Raw genomic sequence first — 14,114 nt, forward strand, 5'->3', positions numbered from 1 at the left:
TACCCACATGTTGAACGGAACGCAAAAAGAGTGAACGAGAAATCGAACGAATGAGCTGAGTGAGCCAGCGGTCCGCGCTGATAAGCACTCGAAACACACTCTTCATTGAAGTACAGCAACTTTGTTTCATGCTCTGCCAGCCATATAAATTTGTTAGCATAACAAAAAATTCAAAGTTTAATGCATTTCAATATGGGAATTGCCAGAAAAAAGTCATAGAGGGTGTAGTTGCTTGTAGCTGGCATATTGGCAGACAGTTGTGTGCTTTTAAGATTTTTTGTATATTATATTATTTTTTTCAGCCTTAAAATGGACACAGCTCATCGCAGGCGTTGCACATATTTGGCCTTGAACCTGAACAAATTCTCCTTGCGTGCACAAATTCTCACATTTATTGCAGTGAGTGCAGTGACTGGTGTTAGTCGAAATTGGTATGCGTGTATGCGTGCAGTAATGTTTGGATTTGTATTCTTTTTGACGAAAATCAATTGTGTTGTGCATATGTAGTACATTGTGATAAAAAGAATCCGAAAATTGTAATTAAATTGCCCGGGTAAATGATATTTCAAAAAAATTATTTTGGTGACGTGGTAGGACTGTCCTTGATTACTATATAAAATATAAACGCGATCTGTCAATCACGATTTTTACCATGGATAAAAATCTCGAACAAAGAATTTGTATAAAATTTTGTGCGAAATCGTTGCAAATGTTGTAAAGGCTTACGGCCCTCAGTTTTATCAAAAACATAAGCCAACGAGTGTTACAAAACCTTTAAAGACGGCAGAAGACATGTTCTGGACGACCTTCGACCTCTTCAAACTGGTGAAAATAGAAAAAAGTGAAGGATACTTAAAAATCAATAGGCAAGTATTAGAGAGATGGTAAAATAGCTTAACATCTCTCGGGAGTCCGTTCGAATTGTTTTGGTGGATATTTTTGACATAAAACATTCTTTCTCGACTCGTCCCGATAAAGTTGAATTTTTTCAAAAAGAGTTCTGTAGACATTTCTTTTTGGACGAATTTCGATCTCAGATTCCCAGACGATGCTCAGTGTATTTTTCGATATTCGTGGTTTGGTGCATCATGATTTCTTTCCGGTCAACAGACGGTCAATAAGGAGTTCTATTTGGCTGTATTGAGGCGGTTGTGTGAGAACATCCGTCGAAAATGGCCGGAATTGTGGAAGTACAATTCATGGATTTTACACGATCGAGCCACGATTGTGACTGAATTGAAACCGTATTCACCAGATTTGGCTCCATGTGATTTTTTTTGTTCCCCAAAAGAAAACTGCCGCTCAGTGAAACCCGTTTTCAGTCGATCGAAGAGATAAAACAAAATTCGGAGCTAAAGGTTATTTTAAAAAGTACTTATGAAAGGTGAGGACTGGAAAAGTCGTTAGCATAAGTGTTTTACATCTGGTGGGGATTACTTTGAAGGCGACTAAATAAATATTGATGAATAATGATATATTTTGCGTTTTATTTAGATTTTTCGGGTACCTTTTTTGTCACACTGTACATATATTGCATCGTTATATTTAAGTATATCTTTTTAGAATTTTTGGAAATTAAAATTATTGCTAGAATTACTAGAAATTATTAACTATAAAGATCAAAGTGGCGCTTTCAAACGTTCTGAAGGTCTTAACCACTATGTTAACCTTAATTTTATTTTGGCATCAACTTTAGCAAATTGGGAGCAGCAAGTTTGCTTGCTTTTATTGACTAATTTTAATTAGTAGTACACAAATTCATCCACTAAACCTAGAAAATTGTTTTATGATGCACCATTTCTCTACCAAATTAATTAACAACGTTTTTTTGACATGCTTACTTACATGTTTATAAATATAGATCGCATTTTCAGGACACGAAAATCGTGTCATCACTAATTGCTGCGTAGTTAAAGCCACCTAATGCGCAATAGTAGTAAATATAAGGAAGGGGTATTCCACAAAACGTATTAAAAGTTCGCGCCTGCGCTCAGGGGTAAAATAAGCACACATGTGTCTACAGACATACATATCTATGCCTTGATTTAGGGCGACATAACAAATGGTTACATGTTCAACAATAATTTTAGGTACATTCATACATACTGACATAAGTATGTATAAATGTGGCAGAAAATCCTCAATAGAAACTTTAGCAGATAAAAAAAGAAACAAACAAAACCGTTAACTATGATTATACTGAAGCTTTAATACCCTAAAAAATGCACTACTTATGCATAAAATATCATAAATGGGAATAAAAAGATTTTTATATTAATTTTGATTGGCCAGTTGATATGACAGCTACATATGTACATATGTACATACATACATATATGCTATTATGGTCCGATCTGAACAATATGTACGCAGATAGTAGCATTGTTTGGGAGGATAACCAATACAAGATTTTATATACATACTTATCTTCTCAAACAAAAAAGTTTTCCGTACAAGAACTTGATTTTGGTCGATCAGTTTGTATGGCAGCCGTATTTTATAGTGGCTCGATTTCAACGATATGTTCGGAGATTATGACGTTGTCTAAGACAATACTCCGTGTCAAATTTCGTGAAGATATCTCATAAAATAAAAAAGTTTTCCGTACAAGAACTTGATTTTAATCGATCAGTTTGTATGGCAGCTATGCATATTCGATATGGCTCCAACGTTTCCTTCAGGTTGTTACGTTACAAAACTTTGTGGCAAACTTAATATGCCGTTCAGGGTATAATTATACTCTAGATTGCATGGGGGTATGAAAAGAGCGCAACATGCCACATACATACTTACATACGTATGCAAAAACTAACATAGTGGAAACGCATAGTTTGCTACGCAACAACTTCTAATCCTCGCAAGTTTGGCGTAAGCGCTAAATTTTGAACGCAAGAAAGCTTTCGTTTTTTATAAAATAAAAAAAAAATCAAGAAAACAAAAATACTGAAGAAACACGCGATATTTCAATGACATCATTGCCACATTTAAGGCAAACACACACATCTATGCCTATATATGTATGTGCTTGTTGTTTACTTATGTTGCCGCTAATGTTTTGCTTCCTTTCTTATGTTTTGATGTTTTTCAACATAGGCATATGCACCTACATACATACTTATGTATCTCTATACCTGCATACAAGCAGATATGTACATATGTAGTATATCTACTTATACTCAACCATCAACAATGGCCGCTTATTCAACGATATTCGACAGTCAGCAGTCAAAAATATACCAAAACATTGTTGCCTGAACCACAAGTTCGCGCTTTTTGGTACACTCGTATCGCTGTTGGAAGCTTCTTGTGTTTTGAAGTGTTCTCGTTTCAATTTGTTCTTTTGTGTAATTTATTATTATTACCTTTGCGGTGTTGATGTGTGCGTAAACACCACTCTTCTACTGCGCAGTACTTTTGCGAACGAACCACGCTTTGCTTAAATGTTTTCGCTTTTCGTTTCTAACGCGAAGTATTCTGGACGAAGAGGCGGCAAACTAGTGCGTAGCCAAAAATTCAATTATGGTAACTGACTGAAGAGGTCTAAAAAATATGCATTACTGAATGTGTTGCAGAAGTGGCAGGCAAAGGATAAGTTAAAAATCGTGAGGTAATCTTCCTAAAGAGTCAGCGTGTGTAACTGAATACACACCAGGATACATATGTACATACATATATTATATGTAAAATATGTATAGCGTATGTATTTTGATGCCGCTGGAAACCCGTACTTGACAATATTTAGCTCTTGTGACGATCAAATTTATATGGTTAAACCTTGATCCACATTCCAAAAAGCATCGACAAAATTTGATTTTCTAATTTTGGGAAATTTCTGGTTTCCATTTTGATATACATACATACATACATCCATATGTATAACATCTATGAGATATGTATGTACATGTTATATGTAAGTCTTCGATACTACTAACAGGATTCATAAAAACAAGAAAAAACGTCAACTTGGGCTACACCGAAGGTATAATACCATTTACTGGATATTTTTTCATAGCATGTAAGGTTATTAAGGAGTTAAATACAGTTAGAATTAAAAAAAAAAACATTTTTTTATTTTATTTTAATTTTTTTGAGAAACCGTCATTTTATCAAAAAAAAAAAAATATTTCGTTTATTCCTTAATATTAACTACCTGATTTAACATTAATTTAACGAAGTCTATTTGGTTTTTTAATTTCAGAAAATCCAGTTCTTAGATATAGTGGTCACCGCAAAACGTTTTTTTTTTTTTTGAGAGGAGCTCCCGGAGATCAGCAGTAGTTCCCTTCCAACTAAATATTTTTACTAATATTAAGTCTTAAAATACAGTTAAAAATACCATAATATGTGTAAAAATTTTTGGATCAATAAATTAAAAAGTTTTCTCAGAAAAATTTCTGGAAAATGTGCTTTTTTCGGTTTTCTAACTGTAATAACCCCTTAAGAAGTCGTTATCTCGATTTTGATAGATCAGTTTACATGGCAGCTATATGCTATAATGCATATAAATATACATATTTGAAGAATGTGACACTGAGAAGATACCTCGTCAAATAAATATATTTTCCATACAAGCACTTGAGCTTAATCAGTCAGTTGGTATGGCAGCTAGTGATCTAGATAGTGATCCAATATCGGCGATACCAACAAATGAACAGCTTCTTAGGGAGAAAAGACGTGCTCAAAATTTCAGATCCAAATCTCAACACCTGAGGAACTGGTTATCGTTTTCTACAGACCAATGGAATTGACTAAATCGTCGTTTTGGTTATAAAAATAAATCTACGAGACTCTATAGTTTCTATTTAAGTAGCAAGTAGTAAGCGTATCCTAAACTCAAGTCATTCGTAGTCATTCGCTACTCGATTTTTTTAACGTTTTTTATTATTAGCTGTTTTCGAATCGCCATTTCTCTGCTCGCTTATTTTGGCGCGCTGCTCTCTTGCCAACAAAGTCAAGTTGAAATGAAACAAGAGAACGGACGGCTGATCTCATACGACAGATTGCCCTCAAGAAAGAAAAAAAATGTTAATGCTTTTCAACACATAAGATTTACAGAAAAGGCAAGGTTCGAAACTAAGGGGTTTAAAATATGTTTACTGCAGCGGAACGAAAAATTTATTTTCCATAGAAGGAAGTGAAATACAATTGCGCACCCCTCAGAGGATAGTTTAGCGCAGGGTTGCATTGCAAGATCAACCAATTTATACGAATAAATGGTAGGGTCTCCAAAGCTTGACGAATCGATAGCTATTAGTTGGGTATAAATAAAAAAAATATTAAATTACCTGAAACTTGATTATATAGTTATTTATAAGTTTTATACAAATATATAACTTAATTCTAAATAGTTGACGAATAGTGGCACAAAATCATGCTAGAAAAATGGAATTAGAATTATTTACAAAGAAAATTTTCATAGAACTTTGGTCGGATTTATGCTAATAACACTAAAAAGGGAGAATATCCACTCAAATTGTGCAGAGAAGGTAATGGAACATGCAGAGAGCAAGTATGGAATGTCAGCTGATACTCGTATGGCTGATACCGGTGAAGAATATGAGAAACAAGCGAATGCATGAAGTTTCGAAACTCGAAAACTGTACAGAAAGTTGCAAATCATAAGAGAATACGATGATGGCCCCGCAAACCGGCACAATGTGGCATGGATGAAACTACACGGCATTGTTGTACTGATGAATGAGCTGATAGTGATGCCATGTGATCGCTATGGTGGTCTTGTGTGTGTATATTTAGACTAGTGAGTGATTAAAAGCCAATTCAACAATAAAAGTGCATTCAGATTTTGTAATGCATACAAGATGAGGTCATCTTTGTAATCACAACAATAACAACATCAATGCTATTAAAGGAAATGAACAAATCGAACGAAAGAACAAATATATAGTATTGGCAGCGCTAAGCACTTGCAAGATTTTTGTTCATTTCGTTTGATTGATAGATTGATATTGAGAGTTTTATTGAACTGGCACAGACACAAGTCGCACGATGCAGTCAAACAATTGGCAGTCCGACTGACCTGTTCAATGATGTGGTCGGCGATGTGGCGAACATCACAGCCGCTGACGCCGCCGCCGCATTCCGGCCCGTAGCATCGAGGGATAAGGCACGCGGCACCATACGTCCGACGGTCTGTTGCTGCTGTTGTTGTTGTGAGCTTTGGTGTGTCAGGGTGGGCACGCGTTTGAAGTTCGCACCTAACGCATGATCGTAGCTGTAAGCCATTCTAATGGGAGTTTGTGCGCCGCCTCCGCCAGCAACACCACCACCACCACCACCAAGAGTGGTTTGCGAGTCGGGTGAGCTGCCGTAGAAGGGAGAGTATGGATATGCGCTGGTGGTCGGGCTGGCGCTGTGCGCTACGTGTGTAGGTGATGTTGGCAGTTGTGGAGTTTGTTGGCCGCTTGACAAATGCTGTGGACTGTGTTTATTACCGATCGGTATAGGAATGGCGCGACTTGTTGGGTAAATAGTTGGTGAGAATTGATCGATTGCTTCATCGTCGTCTGCATCCTCATCTTCGGCGGCGTCGTAATTTTGTGTATTTGGCAAGAATTTATAGCGATTGTGACCAAGCGCCAGATTAGTATAGATATTGGTGTCGGAGCGACCTGGTATCCATGGGCCAGACACGCTGCTATTCTCCAGATCGTGTGGCGATGCCGTTTTCATATAGTAGACAAGCTGTTCGGCTGGTATGTTGTTGTTATTGTAGTTGATATTAAAATTACTGCCGTTACTGTTATTGAGCAGAAACACACCTCGTTCATTGTTCGACATATTGAGCAATGTGGAGATGGCGGGTGTTATGTGCGGTGTGCTGAAGGCACGTTTACGATTACTACCATGGTACATGGCCTGCGAGAGACTCGATATGCTGCTGATTGTTGTTGCGTGTGTTGCAAAGTTTTGGTTCGAAAAATAATTCAAACATTTACGGTTTTTGGTATTTCATATATATTTTTCAAAAACGAAAAGTAAAAGAATAGAAGAAAAATATTACCAATCAGTTAACTGAAATAAAATATACGAAGTGCTTAATATTGTGGGATAAAGGAGGGTATCTAGTGGGTGCTTTGTAAGGAAAACAAGGTCTCTGTTTTGGTGGTTTGTGGATGATCGACATGGAAGGGATGTATTACTAATATTTCATAAAAAATATAAAAAACTCCGAAATATTAATAAGTAACTATGTTGTACTGAAAATTTTTTCAAATAAATATAGTAATACTAAAAGATACGTAGTTAGAATGTTTTTTCCAATTGCAGTTGCTTAATATTGTGAAAGTGTTTACTTACGTAGGAAACTGAGCGAGTTTACTGCTCTTACTCATAGTTAAGGAGGCTCGTTGGATAAACAGATTTATATTATATAATCGAAATGCTTGTTAGCATTCTTTAACTCTACGTTAGCACAATTTCATTTAAGTATTTAGTATTTAAGTACTTTTTGTTAGGAAGAAAACGTTGTAAGTCACTGTAGCTTAGTAAAAACTTGCAAATATACTTTCGAATAGTTCAGATTTAAGTTGTTAAAGTTATGTTGGAACAAGAGGTCAATATGTAAATAAAATGTGCCAATATATCGATAAAATGTAACAATCTATATTGAGTATACATATAGTAGTAGATCTAGTATTACGTAGGTTGCCTTTTAAATTTCGAGAATTGCCAAGCCTTGATTAACTCTGCAACAATGCATCGATGAACTTAAGGGGTTACATGGGTTTATGGTTTTCAAAATTTTTTTTTATTGTCTTATTAAATTCTACAACACCTCAAGATGATCCGAGTAATAGTTTCGGAGATGCAACCTTGAGAACTTGTGCGTTCGAGGCTAGGCTAAGTGCGTTGTCTTTAAACGCGTTTTTCTGGAAACGGTATTTTTAAAGTCGGTTGGCAAGATTTCTCGAGAACTACTCAACCGATCACAGGCTTTTGAGATACAATTCTGAAGGACTTCGACGACGGATTGTTTTTTTCGATTACAATTATTTGAGACGAAAAATTTCGCGAAATTTTCACTGAAATTTTATAATAAAATATGTAATTTTTTTTAGAAAACAAGGCAACCTTCGTATTTTTTTTAGTAAACTAGAAAGTGAAAATTAATTGATATAACAAAGGCCTTGAAATAAAATATAATAAAAATTGTTATCAAAGAAGTAAAACGTTTTTTTTTTTTTTTTTTTTTTAAGCTGGCAGAAAATAGGTCGAACTGCTAAATTCTAAATTTATTGCACTAATCTGCCATATTAGATAGTTAGTTAAAAGGGGTAGTTCTGAGTAACTTCGAGGTATGCCTGCTAATCCTAAAAAGTGTTGTGGGAAGAATGTTAGGTTTACCCCAATAAATATGATGATAAATTGACTTTTTAATCACTTTTGACTCTATTTCCAGTCTTATACCATCTGATCAAATATGACCCGGACTGGTCCATATCAACTACGCACGCAACGCAAACTGAATCGACAGATTTTTTTCTAGATTGGTACTAACTTTTTGTTATTTGGTTGTTGTTTGGTTACCTTTTCGTTACTCGTTCGTTATTTCGTGTTTGAACTTGATATTCCAATTAGTGATTGTGTGGCAGCTTTTTGTTTATGATGCGAAGTATGTCTAGCGATTTTTCCATAAAAAAATGGACAACGAGTTTGCTTGACATTTCGTGTTTCCAAAGGTATTACAACATCGGAATCACGTGGAAATATTGCAGAAGTATTTAAGGAAGTATACTTTATCACGAACAAAAGTATTTGAGTAGCACAAAGCACTCAGTGTTGGTCGTGAAGTCAACGAAAACTTTCCTCACGTGACTTGTCCATTCACATCTGTTAATGACGATGACATCACAATAGTCATAGAAAGAGCGCCTGAAAATCGTCATGTTGTTGTGGATCGACTCGGCACACTTTAGTTAATGTTTTGGCTATGAAATGTGTCAATACTAAACTTGTTTCAAAAAATCAAAACTCGCTTAAGGCTTTTCAAGCCACGGCTTAAAAAAGTGTATGAAAAGTGAATTAATCGTTGACATGCTCGCATTTGCTCAGAAACCTATTTTGAGGGCGATAATAAAGACTTATATTAGGGGGTATTCTAGTCTAGAGATAAAAAGTTATTATATTTTCAAATTTTAACTATTCAATAGTGTGTCTACAAGAGGATGCTTCAAAATTCAAATAAATTTCGGTGATATAGTTATTTTGTTGACCTGGCATCTAAACTGGTTAGGCTGAAACTGAAACTCTAAGTGCGTTCTACTCGAAACTGTCTTCATCAAAAACATATCCATAATTACTCAGGTTCTTACTATTTTCAAAACAATTGAAATAATCAAAAGTGATACAAAAATTCTTTACTTTGTTTCAGACAGTCGTCATTTCCTGAAAGTTTTCAAACTTTTTTATAGTTCCACACATTGCGACATTATTTCAGACTATTTTTTTCTAATAAGGTTAGGTTTTTCCCTGAAGGTTAAAATCGTGGGTAAGATTGGTTACGTGCCAGTTTTTTGAGACTCACACTTGATCAGCTGCCAATTTTTGAAATCTTTAACTTTATTTTTCCATTTTTTCTCGTGTTAACAAAATAACTAATTAAAAATGGAAACCAAAAATATGAATTGCCTCTTTACGAGACTTTAAAACTTAGCTGAAATGCATGCATAGACTAGAATACCTCCTTAATATACATCAAAATGTGTTTTTTTGACAGTCCGGTTCAAATTTGATCGCATGGCATGTGTACAAGAAATCAGCTGTCCTAAGATTTCTACAGCAAATTATGTTTTCCAATGTCTGTAGCTTTGATTTAAAACCAAACGCCAATGCAATATGGCACATTAGCAATTGTCATCAAATACATAATTGCCAATTCATAGCAATTAGTCATTCAGCTCAGCAAAAAGGCAATAAATTTGACGCTGCATATCTGTGGTTTAATTTTTACAAACACATTTTGTTTATATGTTTGGTATCCATTGCAATTCCACGCAAATTCAAATAGGAAAGTGTGGCTGTCAATTAATGTCACTCATACGCAGTGTTGAGCGCAGCGCACTGTCGATAAGTAGCAAATAAGCAGCGCTGAGTGGCGTCGCTAACGCACAATTTGATAATCCATTTAAGAGCATACATTTCTAGGATTTTTTATTTTTTTTTTTAAGTGTTCATATATTTGTGTGTATGTGTTGTGTATTGGCGCACAAATACGCGCGTGTGTGGTCAACCAAGCTATTAAAGTTTATTGGCAGCAGCATAGCCTACACGCGCTGCTCATATCGCGGATCAACAATCAAATCCAGCAATAACAATAGCAAAAGCAGCTTTTGTGGTAAATTGTAAAAAATCGGATGCTTTTGTGTATTTGCTATGTGTTGATGTGTGTGGGTGTCGAGGGCTGTGTATGCGCTGCTACTACTTGCAGGCATTTCGCAGCAATTACGCAACGTATATTATTATGCGCGTTCTGCTCCAATTATGCCAATTGAAAATATCTATAAATCTCGCATGCGTGCAGTGAGTTTGCTGCTGGCTCCGCAGAGACGAAATTTTCCCAAAGCGAAAAAGAAAAAAAAACAAAAAATGCGCTGAAGTGCAGGCAGTTGCATGAAAATGCGCCAAACGCATTGTATATGCATTTGTATGTATGTATTGTTATGTTACTCACTTCCTTTCATTATTTATATGTTTGCGCAACTTTTCGATTTTGGCGCGCGTCGACGAAATAAAGTTGAGAAAAATAAAATCAAATAAAATAAAATAAAAAAATAAAAATAAAAAAAAAGAAATTTAAAAAAATTAAAATCATAAAAAAAGTAAAAATGAAGTAAACACAACACGAAAGGAAATTTGGCGGCACAGCACGAACACTGGCGGCGGGGTTACCAGCTACCAGCTGGCTGGCGTTGGATGATTGGCTCAACCTGCTGGCACTGTTTGGAGAGTTGGCTAGATTTTTCTGCTAGCTGCCAATTCGTTTCGATTTCAAATGCATTGTTTTGAAAATTTCGCTTCCGGGAACGTGTGCCTGCCATATAGAGCGCATTTTGCCGCAATGTGTGTGTGTATCTACATATGTGTGTGCTTACATGTGTATATGTGTACATAATCACTTGCAACATGTTTACCAGTGACGCTCCGCTGGCGCTGCAACAACGCTGGCAGCTAACAAAGTATGATTACAACAACAAGGCAACTTTATATTTGCTGATTTCCACTGCAATGTGCAACAACTGGAAAACAAACGAATGTGGCAAGCTCAAAACGAAAGCATAGTTGTCACAAATAAATCCCCACTCACATGATTGTGTGTGTTCGCACAAAAGCGGCGTGGTAAGGACTTGAAGTTGAAACTAGAATTTGAAATTAAGCGCATAGCTGGCACAATGCAGTCTTGCCTATTTTGGCGCAGTGGGTCAAAGCATCCGGGTGGCCAGTTGTTGTTGTGTTATTGGCTTTTGTTTACGCGCAGCTAAGCGCTGGTAAGCCGCAAAAAGGAAATGGGCGCATATAGGCATTAAAGAAATTGAAAAGAGACACGGATTCAATGTGTTCGAAAGGGTTGTCGATACAAAATTGGTTACATAATCCTGTATTGAATTATTTTAAGTTTGATAAATATACTTAGCATTTGCTGATGTCTGTCCATCTAGCGAATTTTTAGGTAGCCTATAGTAAATAACGATCTATGCGATCAATAGAGTGGTCCGTTTCCACGACAGTCGGGTCAACGTAACCGGAACGGACCCGGATTATTATCAGGTCAAGAACTGCCAACTCGGCAGAATTCTGCCACTGCAACAACAACATCAAAATAGTATTTTTTAAACTAAATTCTAAATTATTTATATTTAGTACATTCTGAATGAGACTACAAAATACTAGTCTGCTAGTACTAAGTGAAATTAATTTGGTCTATATTAGATCCTATGGTGAATCCCAGTCCTTTATGAAGCGAGAAAAACTCTTGCATGGTGTATAAAGTCTCGAGAAAGCGGTTTGAGCCTAACATAAATCTGTTCCGGCGTTTTGTTTCCATTTCCGCTAAATCAACTAAATCAAATCAAAATCTAAGGAAAAAAATAAAATGTGAGATCCAATGTATTTCAGCCTTACACTCACGTGGGAGGTACATTCAAGAAAAAAGTGTTGAGATGATTCCATTTCGTCTTCTTTCAGGCAACTATAACCGGTTGCTGATGAAATTTTTTGCGTTATCGAGTGAACCCCGAATGAACAGTGAGCTATTAGTACTCTACAGTTTTCACTGGATATCTTACTAGAAAGATCTTGTCACGGGCTAGCTGACCAGGGCTTGCACTATCCACTGAACCCCGAATGGACAGGAAGCTGTTAGTACTCCTACATTTGACTGGGGAAAGGTTAACGTTGCGGAGAGAAGAATTCACTAGATCTCTTACTAGAATGGAGATCTAGAACGGGCTAGATGGCCAGTGCTTGCACAGTTCACTGAACCCCGAATGGATAGTGATCTGTTAGTACTCCTAAAGTTGATTAGAGAAGGAATAACTTTGTGGAAGGAGAATTTAGTGGATTTCTTAGTAGAAAGATCTTGTCACGGACTGCCAGACCAGGGTTTTAAACAGTGCACTGAACCCCGAATGGACAGGGAGCTGTTAGTACTGATACAGTTGATTAGCGAAAGGTTAACGTTGCGGAGGGAAGAATTCCCTGGATCTGGACCAGAAGAATCTTGCCACGGACTAGCTGACTAGCGCTTGCACAGTTCACGGATCAACCAGTTAGCAATAAGCTGTAGGAAAACAGCTTCCATGCAAGTTCTACATGTATAACTAGCAACCGGCAGACTTGTTAATCTTATCGAGTGAATCCCGTACAGACAGTGATCTGTTAGAACTAGTTTAACTTTTCTGAGAAAGAAGAGTCCACCGGACCTCTTACTAAAAGGATCCTGCTTCGAGTAGCAGTATCTTACCACTTCACAAGTGCCAGTAGCAAATCACCGCTTGCATAGCTCACTGATCAACAGACTAGCAGTAAAGCGTAAGCAGACAACGGTCCTAAAAATTGTATATTTTTAAATTTTACAAATTTTACAGAGGCTATAGTCAAGCTATCCTACGAATATTATGCAAAAACAAATTAAATCGAAAGTTCCCACTAAATTTGAAATTTCCTTACTTTTTTGTAAGAAATTTCGTATATAGCACACTCATTACGTATTTCGACGAGCACTCATAAGCCCGGCAATTTTATCATTATGTCAATAAAAAGTGTTTTCCAGCACTTTTGCTTGCTTTGTGGTAATTGGTCACTTGAGAATGGCTGCTTTGCTAATGGCTCGGCACTCAAATCACGAAAACATGCCTTTCGCTGGCTTTCCTTTGCCATTTGGCGTCTTTTAATAACATCAACAATTTTTCTGCTGTAAGTGCGAGTATGCAACAGCCTCGTTTGGTGTGGTGATTCAAGTAATTTTGCAGTGCAATTTTCGAGGAAAATTCACATTACATTTTAAGGCGTCATTATTTACAGTTGTAGCAAACGACGAGTGTCATTTGGCTGACAGTTCGATGCACACTTTACAGCTACAGTGTGTTCAACATATAAACTGATGCAGCAAAAACAGTTATATAAGCTACGGACTGGCAAAATAGTACCGAATTGGAGTAGCAAGAAGGAATACCACTCTTATAAGATAGTCACAACTCTCTTGTTTGGAATAAATGGAATAACTCTCTTATGACTTTCCGTTGTAATTTTCAAAAGAGGAGCAGAGGCCGAACGGAGCAATTGTTGACATTCCTCTTTATATGAATTTTTCATAACCTAACATCACTTAAGTATTTTAAGTTTGCCACGATGTTTTTAACATCGAGAAGGAAGCGAGATGTGTATAAATGGTCAGCGAGAAGAGCTGTCTCTATTTGGTCCGTCTGTATATACGCGAACTAGTCCCTCAAGTTTTGAGATATTAATCTGAAATTTTGTACACATCATTTTCTCCCCAAACCGCCGATATCGGACCACTGTAGCGTATAGCTATCATACAAACTGAATGTTCGAAATCTTGTTTTTGTATGGAAAACTTTTTTACTTGACGAGATATC

General features: G+C 36.4%; 1 protein-coding gene across 6 annotated transcripts in view; it reads right to left on the reverse strand.

The window, feature by feature from the left end:
* LOC126753518 (protein bunched, class 2/F/G isoform) overlaps window positions 1-14,114 on the reverse strand; it is a 228,873-nt gene that overhangs the window by 169,492 nt on the left and 45,267 nt on the right. For 4 of the 6 annotated variants that reach the window (XM_050465027.1, XM_050465025.1, XM_050465024.1 and 1 more), the window contains exon 3: window positions 6,038-6,898. The exons of 1 other annotated variant lie outside the window; for it this stretch is intronic. In XM_050465027.1, coding sequence (XP_050320984.1) covers window positions 6,038-6,898 — 861 coding nt within the window. The remainder of the gene's footprint in view (window positions 1-6,037; window positions 6,899-14,114) is intronic. One more of the 6 variants, XM_050465028.1, reaches the window with a different exon arrangement.

The sequence above is a fragment of the Bactrocera neohumeralis genome, chromosome 3, assembly GCF_024586455.1.
Source record: "Bactrocera neohumeralis isolate Rockhampton chromosome 3, APGP_CSIRO_Bneo_wtdbg2-racon-allhic-juicebox.fasta_v2, whole genome shotgun sequence".
Classification (NCBI taxonomy): domain Eukaryota; kingdom Metazoa; phylum Arthropoda; class Insecta; order Diptera; family Tephritidae; genus Bactrocera; species Bactrocera neohumeralis.